Here is a 25016-nt window from a genome sequence, read left to right on the forward strand (position 1 = left end):
GTAAGCGATTTAGCGTGCGACGAGACGAGCGACGTCGACAACGACGAGAGTCAGCGGCGAAGATTTCTCACTGTCGCCTGTTGCATCGCTCGGTTTTTTGGGTTTTTAGAAAACGTCGCTCACCGTCTTGGTCGCTTGCTCCCGTCGCTTCCATGCGGTTTGCCTCGTCGCGCGACTGCCCGAGCGACAGCGAAGGGGGTCACCGTCGCTTGTCTCGTTGCTCGCCGAATCGCTTGCACATGGTTTATACTTAATATCGAGGCGCCAATGGTTAATTGCTGTGTGCATGGAAATTAATTGAGTATAAACCGCATGTAAGCGATTTGGCGAGCGACCAGATAAGCGACGGCGACCCGCTTTGCTGTCGCTCAGTCAGTCGCGCGACGAGGAAAACCGCATGGAAGTGACGGAGCAAGCGACCAAGACGGTGAACGACGGTTTCTAAAAACCCAAAAAACGAGCGATGCAACAGGCGACAATATTTGTAAGTAAAAAAAAAAAAAATCCCCGTCGCTCGTCTCGTTGCACGCTAAATCGCTGACATGCGGGTCGGCTTTATGGAAACGAGCGCGCACATGCAGCGAGAAGCACGACTGCGATAGCCTTACTGCGTCAGTTGCAATTTACATATGTCGCAATAGTGTTGATTGCCCTTTATTAGCGACAAAAACGTAAGAATGGGATGAACTTACATGGTCATTGAAGCCTCATAAGTATCGTCGACCCATTCGCTGTCCGATTCCACTCCATAACTAAGAAAATACAAGAGCTATGTCGAAATATAAATATCAAATGATTAAATGAAAGTTCTATATAGCGGAATTTCAATGCGGAACGTAAATGAACACGGAAACGAAGCTCCGGTAGTGGCCTGCGCAGCACACAATTCGGAGCAACGGCGGGGAACTGAAGGTCGGCTATGGCGGCCCGGAAAGCGCGCGAAGGGCGCGCCGACTGGTGGCAGCTCGAGTAACTGACTCGCTGAAAGCGTCTATAAGCGATGCTTGCTGATAATTCTGTTGCAGTCAGTTTGTTCTCCACACAATGTGACACGTCTTGCGAGTCACATTGTGGCACGATTGACTTGACACATTAACTTGACACCGATTGAGAATTCGCACAATGCGGGATCAGTGGAATAAAAATTGAGGTACCTTGCTTACCTTTAAGACTCTACTTATCTCAAATTTTTTTCTAGTTTTTATAACTTCAAGTTAACGAAGGTTTACTGTAGGCTTGTACATGTGCTTAACATATTCTCAAGATATTGTAAATGGCCAAATGAAGAGGGGAAAATGGGTGGGGCACCTTGTGGCAGAGACAACCACCTGGGCCTTGTGCAGGTACTCCTTGAGGAACGAGTAGGCCTCCCTTGCTGCCCCAATGCTGATGTACAGCTGGCCCAGGAGTGCTGCAGAGTCCAGCATCGCCCGTTCCAGGATCCACACGGTGTGCAGGTCGCCTGTTAATCAAAACAGTGTCAAGCTTAACAGGGCACGGTACTTTTTTTATACCTTCGCTAAATACAGCTCAGAACAAATGCTTGACATTCATTATATACAAAAAGTTTTACCACCATGCCGTCCGTGATGTAGGCAGATAACTACAGAGAGCATCGTCTGTCCGCCGGGAAGCATGCCACCAGCCGAGCACTTGCCTCCGACTCTGCACATCGCAACTCCCAAACTAGCAGTCTGCCCCAAATGATGTTCATGTGAAACTTTACGACAGGAATTCCGATAGACTGCGACTCCACCAGCACACTGCTTCTCTCGTTTAAACTGCATGTGGCGACTGAAATTGGGTAGATCTATCTCTCCTAGTCCAGTGGTTCTCAAAGGCGGGCGTCCCCAAAGGCCTTTTAAGGTCCCCAAAACCCTTGACCATCAATGCATCAAGCCCTTGAGCAAAGTAATGGCCATTTTTTTATTACTATTGATGCTGGCCGTCTCAAAAATGTAAAATGACAAAGGAAAATAAATGCATTAAGCGAGTTGGATGAGGTATTCTCCAATTCAGAGCTTAAAAATTGGTTTTCATGCATTTAGGTTTTTCCATTTGCCTTTTTGTGATTGTAATCGCTCAATACTGCTCCTCTCCTCCGGTGGATGGGGTTTGGTGAATGGGGTTCCCCATTACTTCTGCCTACTTAGAAGGGTTTCCTTAAACATCAGTGGTTGAGAGCCACAGTCCTAGTCATTCAGCCATGTTTGCACAGTTTGAGCAGAGTGCAACATTGTTTGGGCCTGTACTCAGATTTTTAAAAGCTTTTAGAAAATGTTCGGAAAATACTACTTAGTTCACTGGGTGCGGACCCGACGAGACAAATCAATTGGTGCTTGAATTTCCCAACTTGGCCCTAACAGAAAAGTTGATGGCATCTGATGACAATATGAAATGCTCGGACTTAACTCTGCCAAGGACAGATAGGCCCAGATTGATGCTTGTATAGTATTGTTATTGTACTGCTAATTATGCTTGTAGGCAATGACGCAGCACTGCCGTTTTACGATTCTGCCGTTTTACGATTCTGTCGCATCAGTTCCACGGATATATTTCCACGTCGCGGCCCAAGATGTTTTTAGATCAAAAAGAGAAGGAGGGCGTTTCAATTCATCCAGCAAACAGGAAGCAGTCCAAACACTGGTGCCTGGAGCGTGTCTCCGGCTAATGTCTTTACTGTGTCAAAAAAAAAAAAAAAAAAAAAAAAATGGCCCCTTGATTTCAGCTTGAAGACGTCGTAGTAGTATCACAGTGATCCGATTGTTCAGAGTCATTTGGGAGCAGCAAAAAGAGCTTATGAAGCATGAGAGCACACTTCAGGAAATGACCAGTCATGTCGAACGGCAATAAAGATTTCGTAGTCCTCAATGTGAATGCCAGAAGCGTGGTAAATAAAGTCGTTGAACTTGAACATATCTTGATTGAACATAATCCGCATGCTGTCATTATCACTGAAACCTGGCTGAACTCATCAGTTTTAAATTGTGAAATCATCCCACCCGGATATATACTTTACAGAAAGGATTAGGAAAGTAAAGGGGGTGGCGTCGCCATAGTTATCAAGGATTGTTTAGACTGTACGAAATTAGAAGGCGCCCGACATAGAAAATAAATGGTGCAAGATTAAGTTTGGCCACGTTGAATACATTTTAGGCGCTGTTTATCGCCCGCCCGGAACGGGACTAGAATTTGTGAATAAACTGAATGACTTTCTAGATAAGCTCCGCGCGCACTCTCGTAAAGTTATCATTGCCGGCGATTTTAATCTTGCTGATATCGATTGGGATGGAATGGTTCCGACCTCTCGTGAAACTTTGGTTTCTTCCGCTCTCCTTGAAATGGTTTTTTTGCACAATCTGACTCAAGTTGTCAGAGAACCCACAAGAATTCAAGGTTCGTCCAGTTCACTTCTGGATTTGTTTCTTGTTTCTGACGGCTTGCTATCAACCACTTATGAGTGTAGCGTGTTGCCCGGTATCTCAGATCATTGCATGGTCCTTTTATCTCTTCCAAACTTAACAACCTCTTGTAGAAAGTTCACATATAGCGTATACGAGGATTTCAATCAGGCCAACGATGAGGCCATCCTGAAAGAACTACTTTTGGCACAAGGAACTTTCCAGGAAATGGCTGATATTCCAGCACTTTCGGTCAACGACTTGTGGATTTACTTAAAAGAAGTTATATTTAAGTGTATGACTAAGTATGTACCCACTAGGACAAAGAAGAAGGCAACGCACAATCCCTGGATCAATAAAAATATTATTCATTTAAAAAGAAACATATCACAATGTCGGGCTCAAATTCGCAGAACAGCCACTCCCAGTGCGCGTGAAAAAATCAGGTCGCTAAGTCAGAATCTCAAAACGTCAATTAAAGAAGCGAAACAGATGTTATAACCAAACGATGCCGGCGTTTTTAATCTCATCTCCCCGCAAATTTTGGCGGCACCTTTCACCAACAAAAGAGTGCGTGGAAAAACTTGATGTCGATGGACACACGATCGAAGATAACTACGAAATAGCAAATTGCTTTAATAATAATTTTTCTACTGTGTTTTCTTCTGATGACGGAACGACGCCTGTGTTTAACCAATCGGAAGACGTTCCCGCCATTCCTGATGTACAGTTGTCTCGGGAAGGAATTGTAGATCTGTTACTTCACCTAGACTGTAAAAAAGCAACCGGATACGATAAAATTCCAAATGCGTTTCTTCAATGATATGCCGAGTCTCTGTCCCATTATATTATTATCGTTTTTGAGAGATTCCTGTCTTCAGGTTCATTACCCAATGACTGGAAGATTGGTAAAGTGCCTGTTTTGAAGTCTGGGAAAGCTACCTCCATTAACAATTACAGACCAATCTCACTAACATCAACATGTGAAAAACTTTTACAGCATGTACCATAGCCATATTCACTCCTTCTTAAGTCATTACAACTTATTAAACAGCTCTCAGCACGGCTTTCGTAAAGGGGTATCTACTACAGTAGAACCTCGTTGATACGTTCTTGGTTGATACGTTTTCCTGTCCGTTGCGTTCAAAAACGCCGGTCCCGTTTTACTTCCATAGAGATACATGTATTAGTTTCCTGCCTGTTACGTTTGCTTTCCCGGTTGTTACGTCCAAAAGTGCCGGAATCGCGGCGCCTCGGCGCGCCGTGCGCCAAGGTGCCACGCAGCCGAACCACGCAGCGCGGATCGCGCGGCCGCGCGGCACGCGGGCGCCCCCCTTCCCTTTACCTTTACTACTTTCACCCTCTTTCCCGGTCTCCTCACAAGGCTTTGCTGAGCTCTGCGAAACGCTCGTTCTCTCTTGCTCTTTCTTTTCGTCTGTCCTCTCTCTCCGGCGCGAGTTGTTTACGCGCCGCGCGCACGCCGGGACGCTGCACTTCCAGTTTCTGTTCCGCTCGACAGCTCGACTGCGTGAACAGTGCCGTTTCTGAGTGCGTGCGCGTTGACGACGGCCATGACATCCCGAAAAAGAAAAGCACTCTCTTTTAAAGAGAAGTTTGACATACTTCGCACGGTGGATCGAAATCCCAGCCGGAAGAGGTCTGAGGTCGCAAGAGAGCTTGGACTCGCGCCGTCAACTTAAACAGTGTCGTCGCGAGACGAAAGGAGATCGAGGCGAAGGCTCCTTTCTACCAACCAGGCTTTAAACAGGCTCGGGGGGCAAAACACGCAAAGTTAGAGGAGGCCCTGTTGGTATGGTTCAAACAAGCCCGGGCATCTTGTGTCAACATCGACGGAGGCATTCTGCGAGAGAAGGCGCAAGAGATTGCTGATCGTTCGGATATCGAGCATAGCGGACATTGTGGCCGACCTCACTACTGCCGACAACGAAGAAAGTGATGAAGAAGACGAACAAAAAACCAACGATTACGCTGCACCCACGTTTGCGGACGCGATCGCTGCGTTGGACACCTTGCGCTGCTACGTAAACGTTCATGACTGCGCGGAGAGAGAGGGGACTGCGGCTTCTGGAGAAACGACTTTTACTGCATACCATTAATTCGAAGCGGCAGGTGGATATTACGCGTTTTTGTGAACGTGTCTGAGTCCAAAAGAGTTCGGTAAGTGCATAAAATAAACCATTGCATAAGAGCTGCTTTCTATCTTATATAGAGTGCCTTTAAGTGCGTTATCGGTTGCTGCGCTTTCCCGGTTGATACGCTTTTTTTCCGCGGTCCCCTGAAAAACGTATCAACGAGGTTCTACTGTATTACTCAGCTGGTTGAAGTCACGCATGATTTTTCTGAAGTACTGAACCGTAAAGGCCAAGTTGATGTTATTTTTTTAGATTTAAAAAAAGCATTTGATAAGGTTAACCATAGAAAATTATTACTCAAATTAAAATATATTCTGAAAAACCCAGGTCTGATCAGACGGATAGAGATGTTTTTGTACGGAAGAAGACAATTTGTAGAAATTAAAGATAAACATTCCGATTTGATCGATGTAAAATCAGGTGTACCTCAAGGAACAGTGCTCGGTCCTTTGTTTTTTTTAATATTTATTAATGATATTCTCTTCAATTTAACTGTTAAGGCTAGGCTCTTTGCCGACGACTGTATCTTGTATACAGTGGTTAAGGAGCCCATAGATCAACTTAACGTTAAGACGTGTTTAGCACGCGTTGGTCAGTGGAGCAATACTTGGCAAATGTCACTAAACTTAGATAAAACCTATTATGACTATGACTATTACACATAAAACAATGCCCATTGAATTCACGTACGCCATCGAAGGGTATCCACTAGAGAGGGTAAGCAGTTACAAATATCTGGGTGCCATTATTTCTCACGATCTCCGTTGGAGTGCTCATATTAATAGTATTGTATAAAAAGCGAATTATAAACTGTGGTATTTAAGGCGGTCTTTGAAACTAAGTTCAATGAACACAAAACTTTTAGCTTATAAATCACTCATTCGTCCGTTGATGGAATATGCATGCGAAATTTGGGATCCTCATATTGTTAAAGATGTGCTAAAGCTAGAAAAGGTGCAACGACTTGCTTTACGTTTTATTTTTTCCAAATACAGTAAAACCTCGTTATAACAAAGTTGAAGGAGCGGTCGTAATTATTTTGTTATAACCATTAGTTTGTTATAGCCAATGTCCATTTCTTCCCACTATTAGCAAGCAAGGGGAATTGTGATTGCTTTGTTATATCCATTAGTTTGTTATATCCCGTTTTGTTATAACGAGGTTTTACTGTATCGTCGACTGGATTCACTTACGGCACTGTATTCAAAAGCCAACATTCCATTACTTAAGATGAGGCGTAAAGAAAAAAGATTAAAATTTTTATATATGATTAATAATGGCTTATTGCAGATAGATAAAACAGCCTACCTAGTTCCTGATGAGTCGAGAAGTACTCGGAACAAACACAGTAAGGGACTTCATCAGCCCCGGTTCTTCAAGGACTGTTTCAGATACTCATTCTTTCCACAAACCATCAGTGACTGGAATCTTCTTTCGGAGGAAGCTGTGGTATGCCAATCACTTGAAGCTTTTTCTTCTTATATAGCATCTTGCAAAATGTGAAATAAAATGTTTTTTTTGTATGGTTTTTCCACCAACGCATTATAGCGCATGATGGATCTAATTTTTTTATCTTTCATTGTCAAAGCATTTTTTGTGATCATTGGTGATATCTCTTTTATAGTACCTTTTCAAGTGTGTGCTGCTCTTGTACACTTGTACACTTGTATACCCACCCTATCATAGTCTCAATAGAGGCTGATAGTATTTTGAAATAAATAAATAAATATTCATACCACTGTACACATATTACATTAAATGCATGTGTTGGCCTGTCCAACTAGAAGGCAATGTCTACTTTGGCTTCTCATTTATGTGCATCCCTTTGTTAGCATCGACTGCACAGCAGGAGCGATTCCTTCAAACACAAAACTAGCTGTTTATTGTGTGTAGAAGCACCAGACACGGTAGCAAGAGGATACTGATAAAGGACAGCACAAACTGCGCTAAATGGTTATTTTAGGTACGAAATCCCACAAAAATAATGTTAGAATACAATAATTTTGAGCCTAAATTTATATTTTCTCTAAGTTCTAGAGGTAGTAATAAAAGTGCAGTTTTTTACTCAAATGAAGAAACAGAGCTCTTGTAATTTCATTATAAAACATCAATTAAATTTTTTCATGTACACTTCGGAGCAAAAATTGACTTGTGAATGATTAATACGCCTTTCTAAAAACAATCCCGCCGAACTCGTCAAGGTTCTTTCCAAGCTTCCATCTTCTACTCCTGCTAATTTAGTTTTAATTTAGTCACTAATATACAAAAGTGATAACTAAACAAAAGAATTGACATAGAACATAAACATACAAAAGAATCCATATAAATCTTCTTGCAATACCGAAGTATCCTCGCTAAATTCCAAATTAGAAAAAGATACCACAAGAACATCGCAGTCTATCATTAACACAAGCCAAAATATTATTCTTAAATTGTGTTGAGTCTCACTCCGGAGGAGTATTTTCTCCTTAGCATGCAAGTGCGCTGCAGCGAAGCAAGGCACAGAAAATTACGATGCCTACTCTGTGGCTGTCGCTTCACTGCAGTACACCAGTGTGCGGTGAAACAACTCAACGAAACTAACTAACCCACCGGAACATCAACATGCACATGAGATTAGGCTACTTCCAAAAATCTACATGCAACAATGTGTCCATAGCATTATGGGACCTCTTTGGACAAGGAGTGAAGTGGCATTGTATCAATTTCAATTGCCCTGTTGACGAAATAATGCATCTCAATACTGCATGAAAATAAGGTCCGCACTCGCTTCCAATGTACCCATTCATCTTCGTGAGGTCCCCTGTTGAAACACTGACCTCCACCAGACGTAGGGATTTGCCTAGGCTTAGCCAGCGATAAGTGCAAAACCATCCACGTCCCATACCCTGCTGGCAGTCTGGCTACCACTCCAGAGTGCAGCATGACCTTCCCAGCTCATGAATAGCCCATTGAGGAGAAGTTAAGATGACCGGCCCAGAATACTTCTTTGTGCCTTTGAAGTCCTGTTTACTTGTGCACAAACTCTAGCACATTAAAAACACCCCACCCCACTCAAGAAAAAGAAATGTACACTAGCATTTTATCTGTATTGGTAAGCAATACCAACAGTATTAAAAATTCAAGGCGAGCCACATATACGAAAATGCATACACTGTATTTGGTCGCGACGGGAAGTTGGCAAGTCGAAACCGAAAATCTAGCCAAGGGGTACACCCAAGATGCTTGGCACGGCACTACGTCCTTACGAAAAGCTCCAATTTTGCAAGAGGTCTATTATCGCGAACTTCCAAGTATGTATAGTTGAACTCAGATATATAGAATTCAAAGGTGGTCGTAAAATAGTTGGATATATCGATAATTTGATATACAAAAATATGTTAACTTAAGCTCCCAGCTGAAATTTCCGCGCGTCTCTGATAATACCGAAGGCTGCACCAAACGGGACCTTATCAAATAGAGCAACTAAGAGCCGCTAAACACAGTAGAGCTTAGTTGGTGAAAATCCCAAACAACCGCCGCATTTATGCAACAATGTTTGCGATCATTTACGCAATCGCGACCTCCGCACAGCATCGGCAACAAAAACACTTTCAGCCTTTCCACTTCTGTGAAGAAGGAAGAACAGTGGAGCTGTAGCTTCTGTTCTCGGCGGTGGCTTTCCAGGCGAGCGATCTGCTCTTCTTTCGCAAGGAAATCCGAAGCGCTCGACGCAATGTAACTTTACGCGATAGCGGCCTCACGGCGGTTACTAAACCATTCGCGCTGCTGCGCACCTCGCCGCTCATTCCGTTCCCGCCCTTCTTCCCCCGAAGAAATGTTGCAGCGATCATCATATGAGCGACGGCAGCAAGCGGACAACTGGCAAACAACATTCTGGACAGCTACCGCCATCTATGAGTGAAGACTGCAACCAGAGTTTTGCGTCGACATTTCTTTGCGGGGGACACAGTCCTGGGGAAACTAGCCCTTAACAGCTCTGCTGTAAAACGCTTGATCCATAGAATAAAGATAAGCAAGCAACAAAAAAGAAACCTCACTAAATTCAGGCAACAAAAAAAGAAAGGCAAAAAAAAAAAAAAAACACACAAACCAAAACTGCGAAAGAGAAAGGTAAACAAAGATAAGGTGTTCAAAGTGTGATTGCTCACCCTCAGCTTGACGAGGACTTTTTTGTTTTGCTAATTTTATTTTGGGGCTAAGGACCATTCTCTGCCCTCCCTACGCACGTGCCCTTCCCTTTGCTTTTGCCATCCTCCACTTTTTTTTTTTTTACGGTTGCTCTTTTTCTTTTTTTTTACAACTGCTTTTTTCTTGAGCATCCCCATGCGCGTATGCTGGCTTGGCTCTGCCAGCCCGGCAATGTGAGCTATGTGCTCCGCCCGTGCAATCTGACTGCAGGAGAAGCGAAAGGCCGCCGTGCTTCGTTCGCTATATCGAGTGTCCCTGCCATAAGAGTCTATGGGAGTTCGATACAAAAAGACAACGCTCCTATACTATTACATGTGACCTCCATGGGGTTGTTCGGACTGTTTGATATAAGCAATAGTTTGAAATACCCGGGTGTGATATAACCGGGCTCGACTGTAGTGTTAGTGTTCGAAGCAAAATCAGATCGAAAAGCATATTATATGAGGAGATAATCGAAAGTTCTGAAAACTCGCACAATTCTATCATAATGATCCGGCCAGGTTGCAATTATAGCTTTGAGCTAACATATTTTCAGATTATTAAAGTGAAATTAAGTTTTGGTGCAATGTTGGCACAAATTCCTCACATTTTGGTCAAATGTAGCAAGAGGCAGCAGGTCAAGTCTTTTGACGCAGTTTGGCACGAATGGTGCAGTAATCTCATCACTGGTTTCATGCTGTCGCTGGCCGCAATCCTGGCGATTGCGGCCGCAATCGCCAGCTGGCCGCAATCACAACAGCGATTGTGGATGTGGCAGACGCCTGTTCTGCTGCAGGTCGCTCTCAAGGTGGACAGTCCCAGAAAGCTTTGACAGCCAGGAGTTGGGACATCATGACAACAGCGGCACTTGCATTTGCTTGTGCTTTTTGCCGGAACTTATGACCAACTGCCAGGATAGCGACATCCGACAACCGACACCCCGGCTTCTGCGATGTCACTCGTTGCCACTTCGGAAACCCTTTCGATGCATGGGCGAAATGGGATGCCAAACACAGCTGTCGGAGATGTGATCCAGGCCACATGGTCTAAACTCACAAGATTCAGCGATGGCCTCCTCGCCGATGTGTCGCATGACTGCCAGGGCCATCCTGAGTGCCTCCTGGGCCAGGCTGATGGGCGTATCGCTCAGCTCTTCCCTGAAGGCAGCGCTGATGGCTGCAGGCAGCAGGCTGTAGCGGCAGGCCAGCTGCTTCACCTCGGACATGAACAGCATGCACGACTTGGTGTTCTTCTGCATCAGGGGGTGCCGCAGCACCTCACCCAGCAGCCGGAAGCCCTCGGAGAACTGCCCGAGCGACAGGAGTTTGTTAGTACTGGCTAACCGCATAGCTCATAGCACTTACAAAACTGCAAGAAAAAAGCAAACTTAAAGGGCAACTCCGCTTCATATTTGTTCTCAAGAAAAGCAATGCAGTCCTCATCAGTATCACCTATAAAGACAACATGTCAAATATTACGACCTAGTTCTGTCTATATGTTTCTTAAACGGTCCGGTAAACTTTGCAACGTGCCAAGTTGCCGAAATCGGCTGTCATTACCATTGTTTCATTTTGTTTGTTTTGACTTCTCCGGACAAGCGTAGTGGGCGACATCAACAACATTTCCTCTCGTCGCTCAGCCGTATACACACGATTGGCATAATGCGCCTGTGCAACGCAATCTTTGAAAGCCGTCCGGCCATCCCGCTGTTACCGACGTCTCCCGCGTGACCTGCCGTCGTCGTCTCACTATTTGTGATTTTTGTCTCTCGGATTTTCATTCACAAGACATGCACAGACTGATGCCGCAGTTATGTAGGCATCGTCGTAAAATTGTTTTATGACATCCTTTTTCCATCTAAGCAGTTTAAAAAAAATGTTTTTTTCCTTTGCATGTGTCCTTTAAGGGAGTGGTTTGAAGGGGCAATAACACCCCAGTTTTTTTTTTTTTTTGGTTGCCTAAAACGATGCAAGTTGTAGTCATAGACACGCAAGAAAATACCACAATGCAAAAAAACGTTCCCACGCGCGCGCACCTTTTAATTTTTGGCATCTTTCTCTCCCATTTTTCACCACCTCGCTTCTTTTCACTTGTGACGTCAGAAATTATAAAATTTAGATGCTTTTTAAGCAACATTTTTTTATAATATTTAATAACGGCATTCATAAAACATATTTTTTAATACGATTGCAAAAGAAAAAACGGCTCTTTTCAAAATACCGAAAATCAATATTTTGAAATGAAATAAAAAAAAAAAGCAATAAACAAAACTTGGACTATTTTCAATCTATCCGAGTCAAAAGCAGTCCAACTGTACGCAAGGTAGCAGTAGCACAAAACTACCAAACCGCAACCTGTCTTTCGATGTAAAATACATTCCATTTCTGTTTCTGAGGAAGTGCTCGTGGGACCAGGAGGGAGGTGGAGGAGAGTGAATGTATGTGTATGTGTGCGTGTGGGGGGGAGGGTAGGGGAGGGAGCCATGAGCCGCACTTCAGCACGCGAAGAGCCGCATGCGGCTCGTGAGCCACAGCTTGGCCAACCCTGGCATAGACTCTGACAGCTACAGGGCGATGCTGCGTGCTGCGTTGATACTTCCACACCGATGTCAGGCGTGACGCTGGTTTTGGGACTTCAGTGGAGTAGAGAGAGGGACGAGCTGAAGTACTCTTTAGAAAGCCCTTGGAGCTTCTGACAATCAACTGACACAAAAAGCTTTGTACTGCAAGCATCAGCAAGAATTTTCGACTCCCTTGGCCTCCTCAGCCCAGTGACGGTAACAGCCAAGAGGTTATTTCAAGAACTTTGGGCACTTGGGCTGGACTGGGACACTTTGCTACCTCCAAGCGTAAGTCTGAGGTGGAGTAACTGGATAAAGGCTTGCATCATCTCGAGGACATTTCGATCCCTCGTTGCTATGCTGCATACAGCGGTCAAACTGAGCTGCACGTCTTCACGGACGCTAGCCCCCAGGCCTATGGGACAGTCGTGTACGTATTTGCGTAGTGACAGTGATAACCAGACGACAGTGAACCTCGTTATGGCCAAGAGGCGCGTTGCACCAGTAAAGACCTTGACTCTACCGAGACTGGGACTGATGGGAGCGTTACTGGGCGCTCGACTATGTGCCTACTTTAAGGGAGTTAAGTCAGATCTCTTAGGAGTGACGCTGTAGACAGACTATGGTTGCTCTACACTGGGAAAAGGGCCTGGCTACTCAGTGGAAACCATTCGTGGCAAACCGTGTTAGAAAGATCCAAGCGGCGGTGTCAATTTAGGACATCAGGCCTCATCACGAATAACGCCTCGCAGGAATAACAGACGAGCTGGATGCCCTGACAAGGGACCAAGGAGCATGTGCTAAAAAGAGAAGAAGAAAGGCTACCGGCACGAGCAGAGCCTAGTTGGAATCGTTGGTCGGTACAACGTCAACCTTCAAGAGCCTTCCCCATGTCTGAACTGTAAATACGTTGTATAAATCTCTTTTCTAAACCGGAGTAATCTAAATTATCAAACAGAATGCAGAGCACGCCTTCTCCTCGCCGCTCTGACTTTGGATGTTTGGTGTTACTGGCCCGCTGACGGACATGCAGCGCCATGGGGTGGCAGACGTTGAAACTGAAGCACAGTGGCCAATAGGAGCCTTCTCGACGCGTGCCAGCCAATGGGACTGAAGCCGAAATCCATCAGCTTTACTCCGCTTTTTTGGGATCAGGGAAACTAGGTGCCGTTTGGCTAGGCTTTTCGCATGGTTTCATAGCTGGGAGCTGACTTAACTTGGCAAAAGGATTTAAGGTGACGTTTGGTGCAGTTTCAAAGCTGATGACGTTGGCTCGCTCCATGGGACCCAGTTAACGCTTTCGCATTAAAAACCAGACATGCACCCCAGTACCTGTGCCTTGGCGTAGAGCACTTTCGAGCGAGAAAGCATGAAGCGCAGCTTGGAAAGGCTGTCCTCCAGGGTTTCCAGGGTGCTGAGGTTCTGCTGAACCACCTCCGAAGCAGCCTTTACCATGCCCACCTTGAGCAGGCTGTTGCTGAGGCTGGCAGCTGCCAGCACAATCTCATGACCCAGTTTCAGGTCCCTGACCACGTTGTACCAAAGCGTGAGAGCCTTGATCTCTTCCGAAACCTAGACAAGGCAGAAAGGCAGTTACCACTATGCGAAGTTACTGCACACATGTAGTCGTGTTGCGAGGTGCTGCATCTATGCACGACTGTGACTGAAAAGTGAGAGTTTGAGACATCAACAGGAAACACAGTTTTAGATGCGGAGCATCTCTTGCTCGGGCTATGTCCCGCGGCGTCGTAGTCCGCACTCACACTACGCATGCGCAACTCTCCTAGCTGCGCGTGCGTTCTCTCTCTCTCCAACAGCTGCTCGAAGTGCACGCAGCTACCACCTGCGTCCCTCTCTCCAACAGCTGCGCGTGCGTTCTCTCTCTCTTCAACAGCTGCGCGAAGAACACGCAACTACTAGCTGCGTGCGCGCGCAGGCGCAACTCTCCTCCTCTAGTTTCTTCTCCTTCAAGTTTGAATGTAAGCAGCGGTAGCGCGCTGCGCGCGTTCAAGGGGAGGAAGTGGCCGAGTGGGCTAACGTGTCTCAGCTCGGAGCGTGGAGCGAAAGCTTGCGCTGGGAACCTCCTGAGTTCGAGTCCCCGCCACCCCCGCCCGTTTCGATCTGGATGAGTTTTGTACCGGCACGCGTTCGTGTGATGACTACTGCGTGATGCACGTTAAGAAACCCAGGTTAGCAGTTGTACTGCACTGGCTAAATTTCTCATCTACAGCTAAGAGACCGATTACCCGTTGAGGCGCATCTCCATCAAGGCTGTATAAACATAAAGAGCAAACCTATTTTTTCGCGCGTTCAGTTCACCGCTGTTGACTCCACTTCACTTCGTTCTTCCGATGAAGTGTGATGGAACGATGCTCCGCATCACCCCATGGTTCTTCTCGGGAAGATGGTGTAATTTTTTTTGTTTGGTAGACCTAGCAGTATGATAAACTAAAAAGTTTCCCAGTAAAAAAAGCTAACAGTTTTATTTGATCCACTTTTAGCACTAGAGACATACCGTAATGTTCCGAGTCATCACCATCCCCGAATCATTGCCCACCCCACTTTTTGGGCAAATATTACCCAAAAAGTGGTTAAAGGCCTTCTGTGACAAAGTAAAACGAAGGAAGAAAAGACACTTCTCTTTGTTTACACATTTTCTCCCAGATTTCCGCGACCCAGAAGTTGGAGTACATGCATGCAAAAGGAAAACGATGGAGATAACAGAATAAAACGTTTTGCTTACAAAAAAGATTGTTCACACAAAAAAAAGAAGTTGTAAGGATAACACGAGCAGTCACCCATTCAAGGATTGCGGGGTCAGCGAATGCCAGAAATCCTGGAACGTAACCACAAAGTCTAAGTTCAAAGTCCGTCTCCACCGAAGTAAGGACACAACAAACCCGCTTCTTTTCCCCGGAACGTCACAACCATGGTTGCTAAGGTTGTGCATTGTTTAAGACAAAGCCATCAAGTAAATAAAGATGTGCTGGGATGCCACACACAAATGTTTGTAAAGTGTCCCATTTCGAGCTCCGTGTTGCTGCGTGCCGTCCACGACATGCAGCAACACCGCCTCAACCCGTGTTGACAGCACGCCATGCACAGACACACGCATGATGCATGCATGCACCGAACAAGAAATTTGCACAAGGGCCTGCTCCTTGTGATTGGAAAGCGCCCAACTTGACCCGACGGCAAAGTATTAGTCAATGCAATCGCTAGCTTTCCCGCTTCCCCAGCATCACTCTTCGTCGCTCGTTTGCTCATTGTGCCTGGTTGGTTTTCTTATTTTCTTGACGACTTTTTTTTTTACTAACGTGCTTTCACGGAACAAACATTCGTGCTGTATGCTGATCGGCGGTGTTCATCGCACGTGTGCAAGAAATGGAGTTTGCAATAGTAAAACATTCTTTCGTGAGCATTTCTTGCATAAAACAATTAAACTAATTCCAGTTTTGAGTTTAATGTATCTCTCGTGCAGCTGCACTAGATATGTTAAGAAAAAATAGGCGTTTTTATAGCTTTTTGCTAACCTTTTATGCTTACCCACTGAGAGATGGCCCACCCCATTTTTTTATGAATTTCAGGTGGCAGGGGAGGTGGGTGATGATACGGGATATTACGGTAGTGGTAATGTTTGATTGATTTATACCAGCAGACTCGTTGGCAATCGCGACAGTAAAGAAAAACAATAGACCATTCTCACTAACTGTTCAACGTATGTGTGACGCTTCTGTAACTGTAGTCCACAGAAGGCAGGCGCCAGTGCACAATACAGCTCTCGCCGTCTCGTTCTTTGCTCACGGAAGCCCTCAGCGGTGCTGTCGCACGTACAGAAAGACTACAGTTCCCACGATGCATGCCGATAGCGGCGGCATACTGAAACTGGCTAGTGAGATCCGTCTATTCTGGGATTGTCTGCCATTCATACTCCCAAAGTCACAAAGCCAATGTCACTTAGGCATTGCAAGTTGCCAAATGCCATAGAGGCCTACATGCAAGGGCTGGCTACCCCTCAGCCCGAAGTTAATCTCTTCAAAATTTATATTTTTGCAGGCATGACAGCTCTCAAAATCTATTAGGCCAGCCGTTCTGGAAACAAACAACCGTGTTCTTGCCGATACAAGTGCATTTGCTGAACAAATGCAAACTAGCCAACTATATCAGCTTTATCTAACAAACACCATGCACTCACAGTGCTGCAAAAGACTGAAAACTAGCTTTGTAACCAAAAGGGAGGAAGACTGCACTACAGTCGAGCCTGGTTATATCACACCCGGGTATTTCGAATTATTGATTATATCGAACAGTCCAAACATCCCCTTGAAAATCACATGTAATAGTATAGGAGCGTTGTCTTTTTGTGTCGAACTCCCGGGGACACTCAATATAGCGAACTAAGCACAGCGGCCCTTCGCTTCTCCCTGGGTCAGATTGCGCCCGCGGAGAACAAGTTTGCGTTGCCGGGCTGGCAGACCGCCAAGCCAGCATACGCGCACGGGGATTACAAGGATACTCAACAAAAAAAAACAGTTGGGAAAAAAAAATAAAAAAGACCAACGGAAAAAAAAAAAAAGTGGAGGATGGCGAAAGCAAAGGGAAGGGCACGCGCGAGCGTAGGCAGGGCAGGGGGTGCTTTTTAGCCCCAAAATAAAACACTACGCAAAAAAAAAAAGAAGAAAAAGAAGTCTTCCTCAAGTCAAGTGTGTCGACAATGGTTGAGCAATCGCACTTTGAACGCCTTATCTTCGTTTACCTTTTTCTTTCGCGGCTTTTGCTTTGCACTTTTTTTTTTGGGGGGTTGCATTTAGTGGTTTCTTTTTTATGTTAACTTTATTCAATGGATCGAGTGTTTTTTGTTTGTTTTTATACAACTTGCTTTTTCCGCTCTTTCCTTTTTTTTTTTAAATTCGTGTTTTGTTGCTGGTGGTGTGCGGAGGTCGCACGCGCGTATACGGTCGCAAACATTGTGGCGTAAACACGGCGATGTTTGTGATCTTTACCAGCTAAGCTCTACGGTATTTAGCAACTCTTAGTGGCTCTATTTGGTAAAATCTCGTTTGTCGCGGCCTTCGATATTAGCAGAGAAGCGCGGAAATTTCAACTGGAGCTTAAGTTAACATATTGTTGCATATCAAATTATCGATATATCAAACTATTTTACGATCCCCTTCGAATTCGATATATCCGGGTTCGACTGTAGTGGGACTTTGCAAGGTACCATTGACATAGCTACATGAAATAAAGGTACCTCAAAGAAAGGCATTTGCAACAGTGCTTTATGCACCTCAAAAATGAACCTAAATGAAGTTTACTTTTCTTCTAACTTATTAACCCAAAGATACAATAACATTACTAGTAAAATAGAGTGTCATCCCTATTGATGTTTCATAATGAAGAGCTCTTTCTCAAGCTCTTGTCTACTCAGAATGAAATTTAAAATTTTCAAGTCTCTTCCCAAGAATTTTGACCAAGGTCAAGTTCACTATAGGGTCGCATGAGTGGCATGTTTCTTTCCAAACGATTAATTTCTAAAGATGAAGTGGGTATAAAAAAAGCTTTAAGACCATAAAATGGCTTTTGAAATTTGGCTACTATTGCACTAAATAAAACTTGGATGTGCACTAAATACAAAATGCAAGGAAAGAGCTAAGCAGCCTTTGCCCTGCCACACTTCAAAATCGGCAGCAGAAATATTGACCCCCAGCCCGAGCTTCCAAAAGCATTGGCAAAGGGCTCCGGTTTCGAAAATTACCCACTCCCCCCCTGGAAATTGGATAAATGCAAAGTCCCCCCTCCCTCATTAAGAAACTGACATTTTAGTGTGGCTGCAATAAACTGCATCAAATAATGTTTGAAAAGTGCACATCAAGGTCAGTTCTAGGTGACTCCAAGGTCATTTCTAGAACAGATTGAGACCACTTCCAAGACCCCTTCACGGTGTCACAGACTCACCCTGAAGGAGGAGGCATACACCTCGGCAACCACCTTGACCTGTTCGAGGAACCATCCCTCGGCCAGGTCCCTGAGCAGCGCACTCCAGCCAGAGGTGCAGCCGTTCAGGGCAGAGCTCCAGAGGGCCACCGCCTGGTCCAGGACCCCCTGAGAGGCCAGCTCGTGGCCCACATTGATATGCCGGTAGTTGAGGGTCACGTCACAAGAGTAGTCCTTGTCCTCCGCTAGAACCTGGCTAAGGATCGGGTCCGTGCACTTCACCTCCAAAGGGTCCACCGCAGCCTCCGTCACTTCTTTCTGCAGCCGGTCGCAGACGACAAATTGCGACTGTAGTCCGTTGTTGTTTGTTGGTGTTTTATGGTGCAAGGGCAACACGAGGGCCAAATAGCGCAAAGATCCTATTTAGCTGATTTAATATGTAGTATGTTAGTGCCTATGTACAAAAACTAATGTGCTATGTTTAACTAATACACAAATGGGTAATAAGGCCTATAGAGCGTAAAGGGCCCCGAAAATTCATGTATATTAGAGAAGTGACTTGAGGCCACTTTTTTGAAGGAACGTGAATAAGTCTTTGAGCGGAATCTGAGGTTCAGGACCTAACACCAAACACGGATGAAATGGAATGTTTAATCTTCTTAGTGGTGCTAAAAGTGGTTTAAGGAAAGGTTCCAGCTTCCTGCAAACAAAGAGATGCATTACTGTAAGGTCTGAGTCACAGACTGTAGTCCGCATCCAGAACTGAAGGAAGCCCTGTTCGGCTGACCCCCATCAGCCCGTGTTTCTTTCCGAAAGTGTAGTGTCAGGGCAGTACAGCCTCCGTATTCAGCGGCTACGAGTTGCCTAGAGGGTGCGAGTTGCACTCTATTTCCGGTGGAGGCCAATTTATTCTTATGGAAATCATCTCCATCTTGGAGACTTCCCCTCACAATCATACCAAATCGTAAATGACTAATCTCACCCTTCCGGTGGTTGCGATCAAGACTGGTGGCAACTGCTAACATCCGTTTGCTCTACTGATTGCCAGCTCCTGATTAGCTCAGTGCTCAGTTGTCGGAGCGCTTTGCTAGTCTTGGAGAGGTGTCAAATTTGAATCCTAGACCAGGCGGATTTTTTCCGGTAGCTACCAGTTGCCTAGAGGGCACAAGTCGTGCTGTTTTAGGTGGAAGCCAGTTTATCTTTATGTAAATCTTCTCCACCTTGGGGACTTGTTCTAAAAATCATTACATCAATACACCGTCTCTCAAGCCAAGCTTCTGGAAGAAGGTGAATGACACACCAATACCTTAAAACTATGGTTAACTGACCCAGATGAAAGCTTTAGGCTGTCTTGCAGCACCCCTGCCTGTTTACAAAGAGAAGTTTCGAGTATCCGCTGAGGACATTCAACAGATTCTCAATTTGGCTCGTGCAACAATATTAAATTGGATTTTGAGTGCTGGCACCTCCCAGCAAAAGTTAAGGCATTAATTGATGGCACTTGGGGCCTTTGATGTGCAACTGAAAATAAGTTACATGGCCACCTCCAGCACAGTAAGCAGACAAAGCGGAACACCCCCGGAGATAGCCAAAGTATATTATACCAACTAATGCATAACCTCATTGAGGAAGTAGGCGTAGGACACCTCATTTTGTGCAAATTGTTCTTTGTGTTGCTTCTGAAAATGCTAAATGTAACGTGCCAAACTTACGGCAGCAAGGTTGCGCAGTGTGTCAATGTCCTTCATGTACAGCCAGAAATAATTGGCTGCGAGCAACAGCTGGGCCACAGGAGCATCCTCTCCGGCTGTCTTCAGGAGTTCCTTGGCACTGCCGATTCCCTTTTGACAGCTCTCATCAAAAGAACTAGAGAAAATGGTACCAAAACAGATAGATATTACTGCAAACCTTTGTCCATCACATCCATGAAAATGATGCTGTATCAGGCCAATCTAATAGGGCACAAGCATGAAAACCAGATAAACTATGAATACCAACAAATAAAGACGTCCTCCTGACCTCTATACGCCATCCTTTTTGCCCTTCAGACGCATGAGGTCGGGAATCCAGATCCCGGCACGCCTATGGTGTTCACAAACTCTTAGGACACAATGTGTGCACTTAAAGGAAGATGGGGCACTTCTATATTTCATATGGCCTTTAGATTAACAGATATCAAAATTGTATTTCAATGCGACGCGCCGGAGAGCCATACGAGCAATTTCAAAATAGGACTGAAGCCCCGCCTCCCTAGCCTTGGGCAGCCAAAAGAGCAGTCGATGACGTCACGGACAGCGACTGTCTTTCGCGTTTTTCTCGCGTTTAACAATACTTGCATAGCAAATGGTTTGGGTATTCGGGTTCACGGGGTAAGAATACACTAGAATTCACTTCTAACTCATTTTTTCCAAGAAGCTCCGTAGCTTCACTTTAAGATTCATCTAATCACATAGAGTCTGACAATCGACTCTGTTTTTGACACTGCACTTCGCCTGTAACGTCATAGAAACACCCGAGTCAGTATACGTTGGGTGCCACAACATGTGGGCATTGCCGGCAACGAGAAAGCCCATGAGGCTGCATTGGAGGAGCTGTGTAGAGATTTCCCCTCCTCCCAGCGGACCTTACTGGTGCCTCACTCGTTGCCCAACGATGACCAGTTTCCCGAAGATGTACGACCCAGTAGATGCTGTTTGCCTCGTCCGTCAGGACTGGAAATGCCGACTCGACAACTCTTGGGCCCCAGAACAGTTCCCAATACATGATTACACTCTGTGAACACCAGATGGTCTTGCTTTGACGCATTCGGACAGGTGGAGTGGTCACGCCTCATCACGTCTATTGGTTTCAGCTGACCCAGCAACAAAAAAACTTGACCCTTATTATGTCTCACCTGACCCGTGCTTCCAGCAATGCAAAGACCCAGATGCCCTCTCAAAACTTCACTATCTCATTTGGGAGTGTGCAGCTCAGGTTGCCCAGCGTCCGGCAGCCTGGGCTACTCTTCCTCCAGAAGACCTACCAACAACCATGCAAGGCTGGGCGCATCCTGCTGGCAACTCCGAGCGCCAGACGAGGGTCCTGACTTTCCTCCTCGACTTTGTGTTGCAGAGCAAACTTGGGTTCTCGTTGTACTAATATACATCATCATTTCATGCCAGCCAAAGACTTAGACGCCAAGCTTGGAAGCGTGGCGCTGCGCCGGGCCCTTGGGCCGGGGCCGTACTGCTCGTGCATTGCGCGAAGGATGGCCTGCGGACGTGAATCACCAGGGTGTTTGCGGTTTCGTGTGGCATGTGCCAAGTTCCTCCTTGGACATGTTGCCCTGCGGCATTTGGGGTACAGATCTCGCAGTGGTTAGCACTCAAATCTGCCTGCGGACTGTCTTTTGTGTGGTGTCTGACCGGAGTAGCCCCCGCTTTGGGGACTGATGTTTTTCCTAGATTTAAATAAGCATTTTCCTCAGCTCACTTTACAGCTCGAAAAGATGCAGTGCATGCTACAGTCACAATTGTATTTTTGTTATCTAAAGCGCAACACCAGTAGAAATTTTCAAGGTGAGAGGAACACGAAGCTCACTTGTTCAGGGAAAGCTCGAGATGTGAAAATCGCGACAGGAAGTAAGTGGTCTCCGTCTGGACATAGCAGCTCTTGAGGGGGTCGTCCATTCTAGATGTCAATTGCTGCAGCTCAAGAAGAACCGCTAGGCAGCACTCTGCAGGGAGCCTGTAAAATGCAACACATTTTTCTCCCCATTGCACATTCAGGATAAGGGTAAGAGTGATGCAGTAGTACTCCCAAATTCTCAATTAATTGAAGTCTGCTTATGCTGGAAGAGCTAACTTAATTTTGTTGTTTTTCAGTTCTCCCATTGGAAGAGACAGCAGTTTTAGGCCACACAAAATTATTCAACTCTTGATAATGCCATGTTTGTAAGAGAAAGTGAGTAGGTTCAATAAATGTTGTCAGGGTTAAGAGAAAGTAAGTAGGTTCAATAAATGTTGTCAGGGTTAACAGAGGCCTATCCTCCATTTCCTTCCTCCGTGAGCACCATATGTGAGCAACACTTGTCACCTTGATGTCGAGTGCGCTCGGCCTCTTCACTCCTTACAGAGTGGAACAAGTCACACAAGAAAGATGGGGAGACATACTTCATTTCTCCCTACAATGAACCACAGCAGATGCTACAAGCCATCCCAGCCAATCAAGAGCTGTTAATGTATTATGGGCCTATGCACCTCATGCGGAGCTGCCAACGGTTACTGCACGCCTCCAAAAGGTCATGTGACACTCGTGTGGCGTTTTATTGGCTCCAATGGCGTAGTGCTAGCTGCAGTCCTGCGCAAGGTGAAACGGTGTTTAGTGCTAGACAATTTCCCTTAGCTCTCCCCTAGGAAATTTGTCTCTACTATAGTGATTGCAACACGAAAAAGGGAGGCAAGCATAGTATTGCACCGCCCTAGAAAGTTACCCTTGACCCACCATAGAAATTTGTTACTGTGGCTACTGGAACAGAAAAAAAAGGGAGGCAGGCATCATTTCTGGTGTCCCAGGCACTTTATGCCATTATACGGAGCCATATCGGTCACTCACGTCACCCACAAAATATTACGTGGAAGCACATTAGTATCACCTCTAGAATTGAGAGGAATTGTCCCTTATAGCCCAGAGTAAGTGAACACTGGGAAAAAGGTTGATGGTTCAGACTAGGGTACCTTCATGTGCCCTTCGCTTTGCTTTGCCTAAGGTGACAACACTTTTCATTTTCTTGTTCTGGAGCGCATGAAAGCGTGTCTCCCGGCATGAGCTCTTGGCACTAACAATGCTACGGCGGCCCTTTGTTATTGGCCCTTTCTTTGTATTTTCCAGAGAGCTTGCGCCATCGGCGTAGTGTGCTACAAAGATTGTCATCACCCTAAACGGGAAGACATTGAGGAACCCTAGTTCGGACATACTAAAGTAAGCAAGAGACACGCTCACCCTTCTTTCATAGAGATGTTGAGTTCAGCCGTAAGAAGCTCGAACCGGTCATCATTCGAGAGCACAGACATGCCTGACTGTTGCAGTTCAAACTGAAGGTTTCTGAAAGGACCAAAGAATGTTATTTATAAGGTACTTTTCATTATAGGGCAAGCAGTACGAAGAACACTGTCCATCTTAAAAAAACATTAAACCTAGGAGAAAAAAAAATTTCTACCTGGGTAGGAGAGGAATGTTTTAAAAAAAAACTGTTCGACAAAAAAACATTTTTTTTTTTTGCCCAATAATTAAGCAACAATATGAATTTTAAGATTCGCAGGCAAAACCGAAACATACCCCTCTGGGATGATGATGATATGTAGCGTTTAAGCTAAGAATACAGTCAAACCTACAAGCGCGAACCAGCCCGAGCTCCTGGTTTTGAAACGCGTCTTCCTAGCACAAGCGCTTGTTCAGCGGAAGAACGCTTCAAAGCCACGACTTTGTGCTCGAGCGCGTGTAGTATTGGTTGCAGTCTCAGCTTAAAGGGATACTACAACTAAATTTCAGCGCTTATCTTTTGGTCTATACGTGTTCAAAGGAGCAGTATCACATAGGACACACCAATATTTTCCTAAAAAAAGACACAAAAAGGAATTTTAAAACAAATTAAACGATTAGCAAAAAGAACCTGGTGGATGTCGCTACAGCTTCGTTTGTAATGCCCGTCTAGGAACCTTGACAGATAGTGACAATAAAGCGCCGTTCACATATATGCAATTGAGTACGACCGAGAGTGACCAGACCAGTTTTTAAGCCTCTTGCGACATCTTAGGACCGGATGGGCTGCAGCGGAGCTGGTCTTAAGATGTTGTAAGAGGCTTAAAAACCGGTCTGGTCTCTCTCAGTCCTACTCGGTCGCATATGTGTGAACGGCGCTTAACTGTCTCGCCTAGAACTATAGATGCTTTGAATCTGAAGTCATCCCGACAGCTCTATGGCCAGCACAAGAGAAGAGGGGAGGGAGGAACTCTCCACTCAACGGGACTCTCTTTTGAATGCCCAGACTTACGTCGTTCTCCCTCTAAAGATTACAAAAGATTAACCTATCACTCAAAATTCACACAAAAGCAGCTTTGCGGTTAGTTGCGGTGGCCTGATCGCTGGCGTGCTTCGACCGCTTTGGTGGCTGGAAAGGCTAGGGCATCCTGACTACATCAGCCTCGCCGCAGCTTTGCTGATCCCGAGACAAACATGTTACAATTGCGCCGGATGTAACGAGCCCTCCGCTGGCTGCTCTCCGAGCACTTGCCCAGAGTGGGTCATTTATAACAAAAAATACAGCCATCGTGCTCAAAATATAAACGTGTGATTGTCATTTACGGATAATGCGTATGATATTCAGCCAATTTCTGAACACAACAGGTATATTTCAAATCTCGTTGAAGCATTCCTTTAAGACTGAACGAAGTATAGTGTGCTTTGAGGTCCAGCAAACTGAGAGTGCACACTAGTCAGGTACAAACGCTATCATCATTATCCCACAGGGGTAGTTTTGGTTTCGCTCAGAAATCGAAAAATTTGTATTGTAACAAATAATGGGCAATCTTTTTTTTTTTTTTTTTTTCGGTTACAAACAAATTTTGAGATTTGTTTGTCTTAGCAAGGTAAGAAAAAACATGTTTTCTCCCTAAATTAATTTTTTTTTTTTTTTAAGGGGGATACGGAAAAAAAGAAAGCAATCTTTTTCAACATAGCGATTTTGGGTTTTGGAGAGTTTCGTTGTTTTTGAACCCCTACCTTTTGTATGAAAAAAATAGGGACCCAACGTTTTCCCCA

General features: G+C 45.2%; 1 protein-coding gene across 2 annotated transcripts in view; it reads right to left on the reverse strand.

The window, feature by feature from the left end:
• The window catches only part of LOC8027103 (separin), a 79315-nt gene that overhangs the window by 46221 nt on the left and 8078 nt on the right, over nt 1–25016 (reverse strand). For both annotated transcript variants that reach the window (XM_029990995.3, XM_029991003.2), the window contains exons 6-12: nt 23199–23300; nt 21798–21944; nt 19931–20084; nt 18240–18536; nt 13617–13856; nt 10781–11030; nt 1309–1462 (exon numbers count right to left, since the gene is read on the reverse strand). In XM_029990995.3, coding sequence (XP_029846855.2) covers nt 1309–1462; nt 10781–11030; nt 13617–13856; nt 18240–18536; nt 19931–20084; nt 21798–21944; nt 23199–23300 — 1344 coding nt within the window. The remainder of the gene's footprint in view (nt 1–1308; nt 1463–10780; nt 11031–13616; nt 13857–18239; nt 18537–19930; nt 20085–21797; nt 21945–23198; nt 23301–25016) is intronic.

This window comes from Ixodes scapularis, unplaced genomic scaffold, assembly GCF_016920785.2.
Source record: "Ixodes scapularis isolate PalLabHiFi unplaced genomic scaffold, ASM1692078v2 PGA_scaffold0__279_contigs__length_252992795, whole genome shotgun sequence".
Classification (NCBI taxonomy): domain Eukaryota; kingdom Metazoa; phylum Arthropoda; class Arachnida; order Ixodida; family Ixodidae; genus Ixodes; species Ixodes scapularis.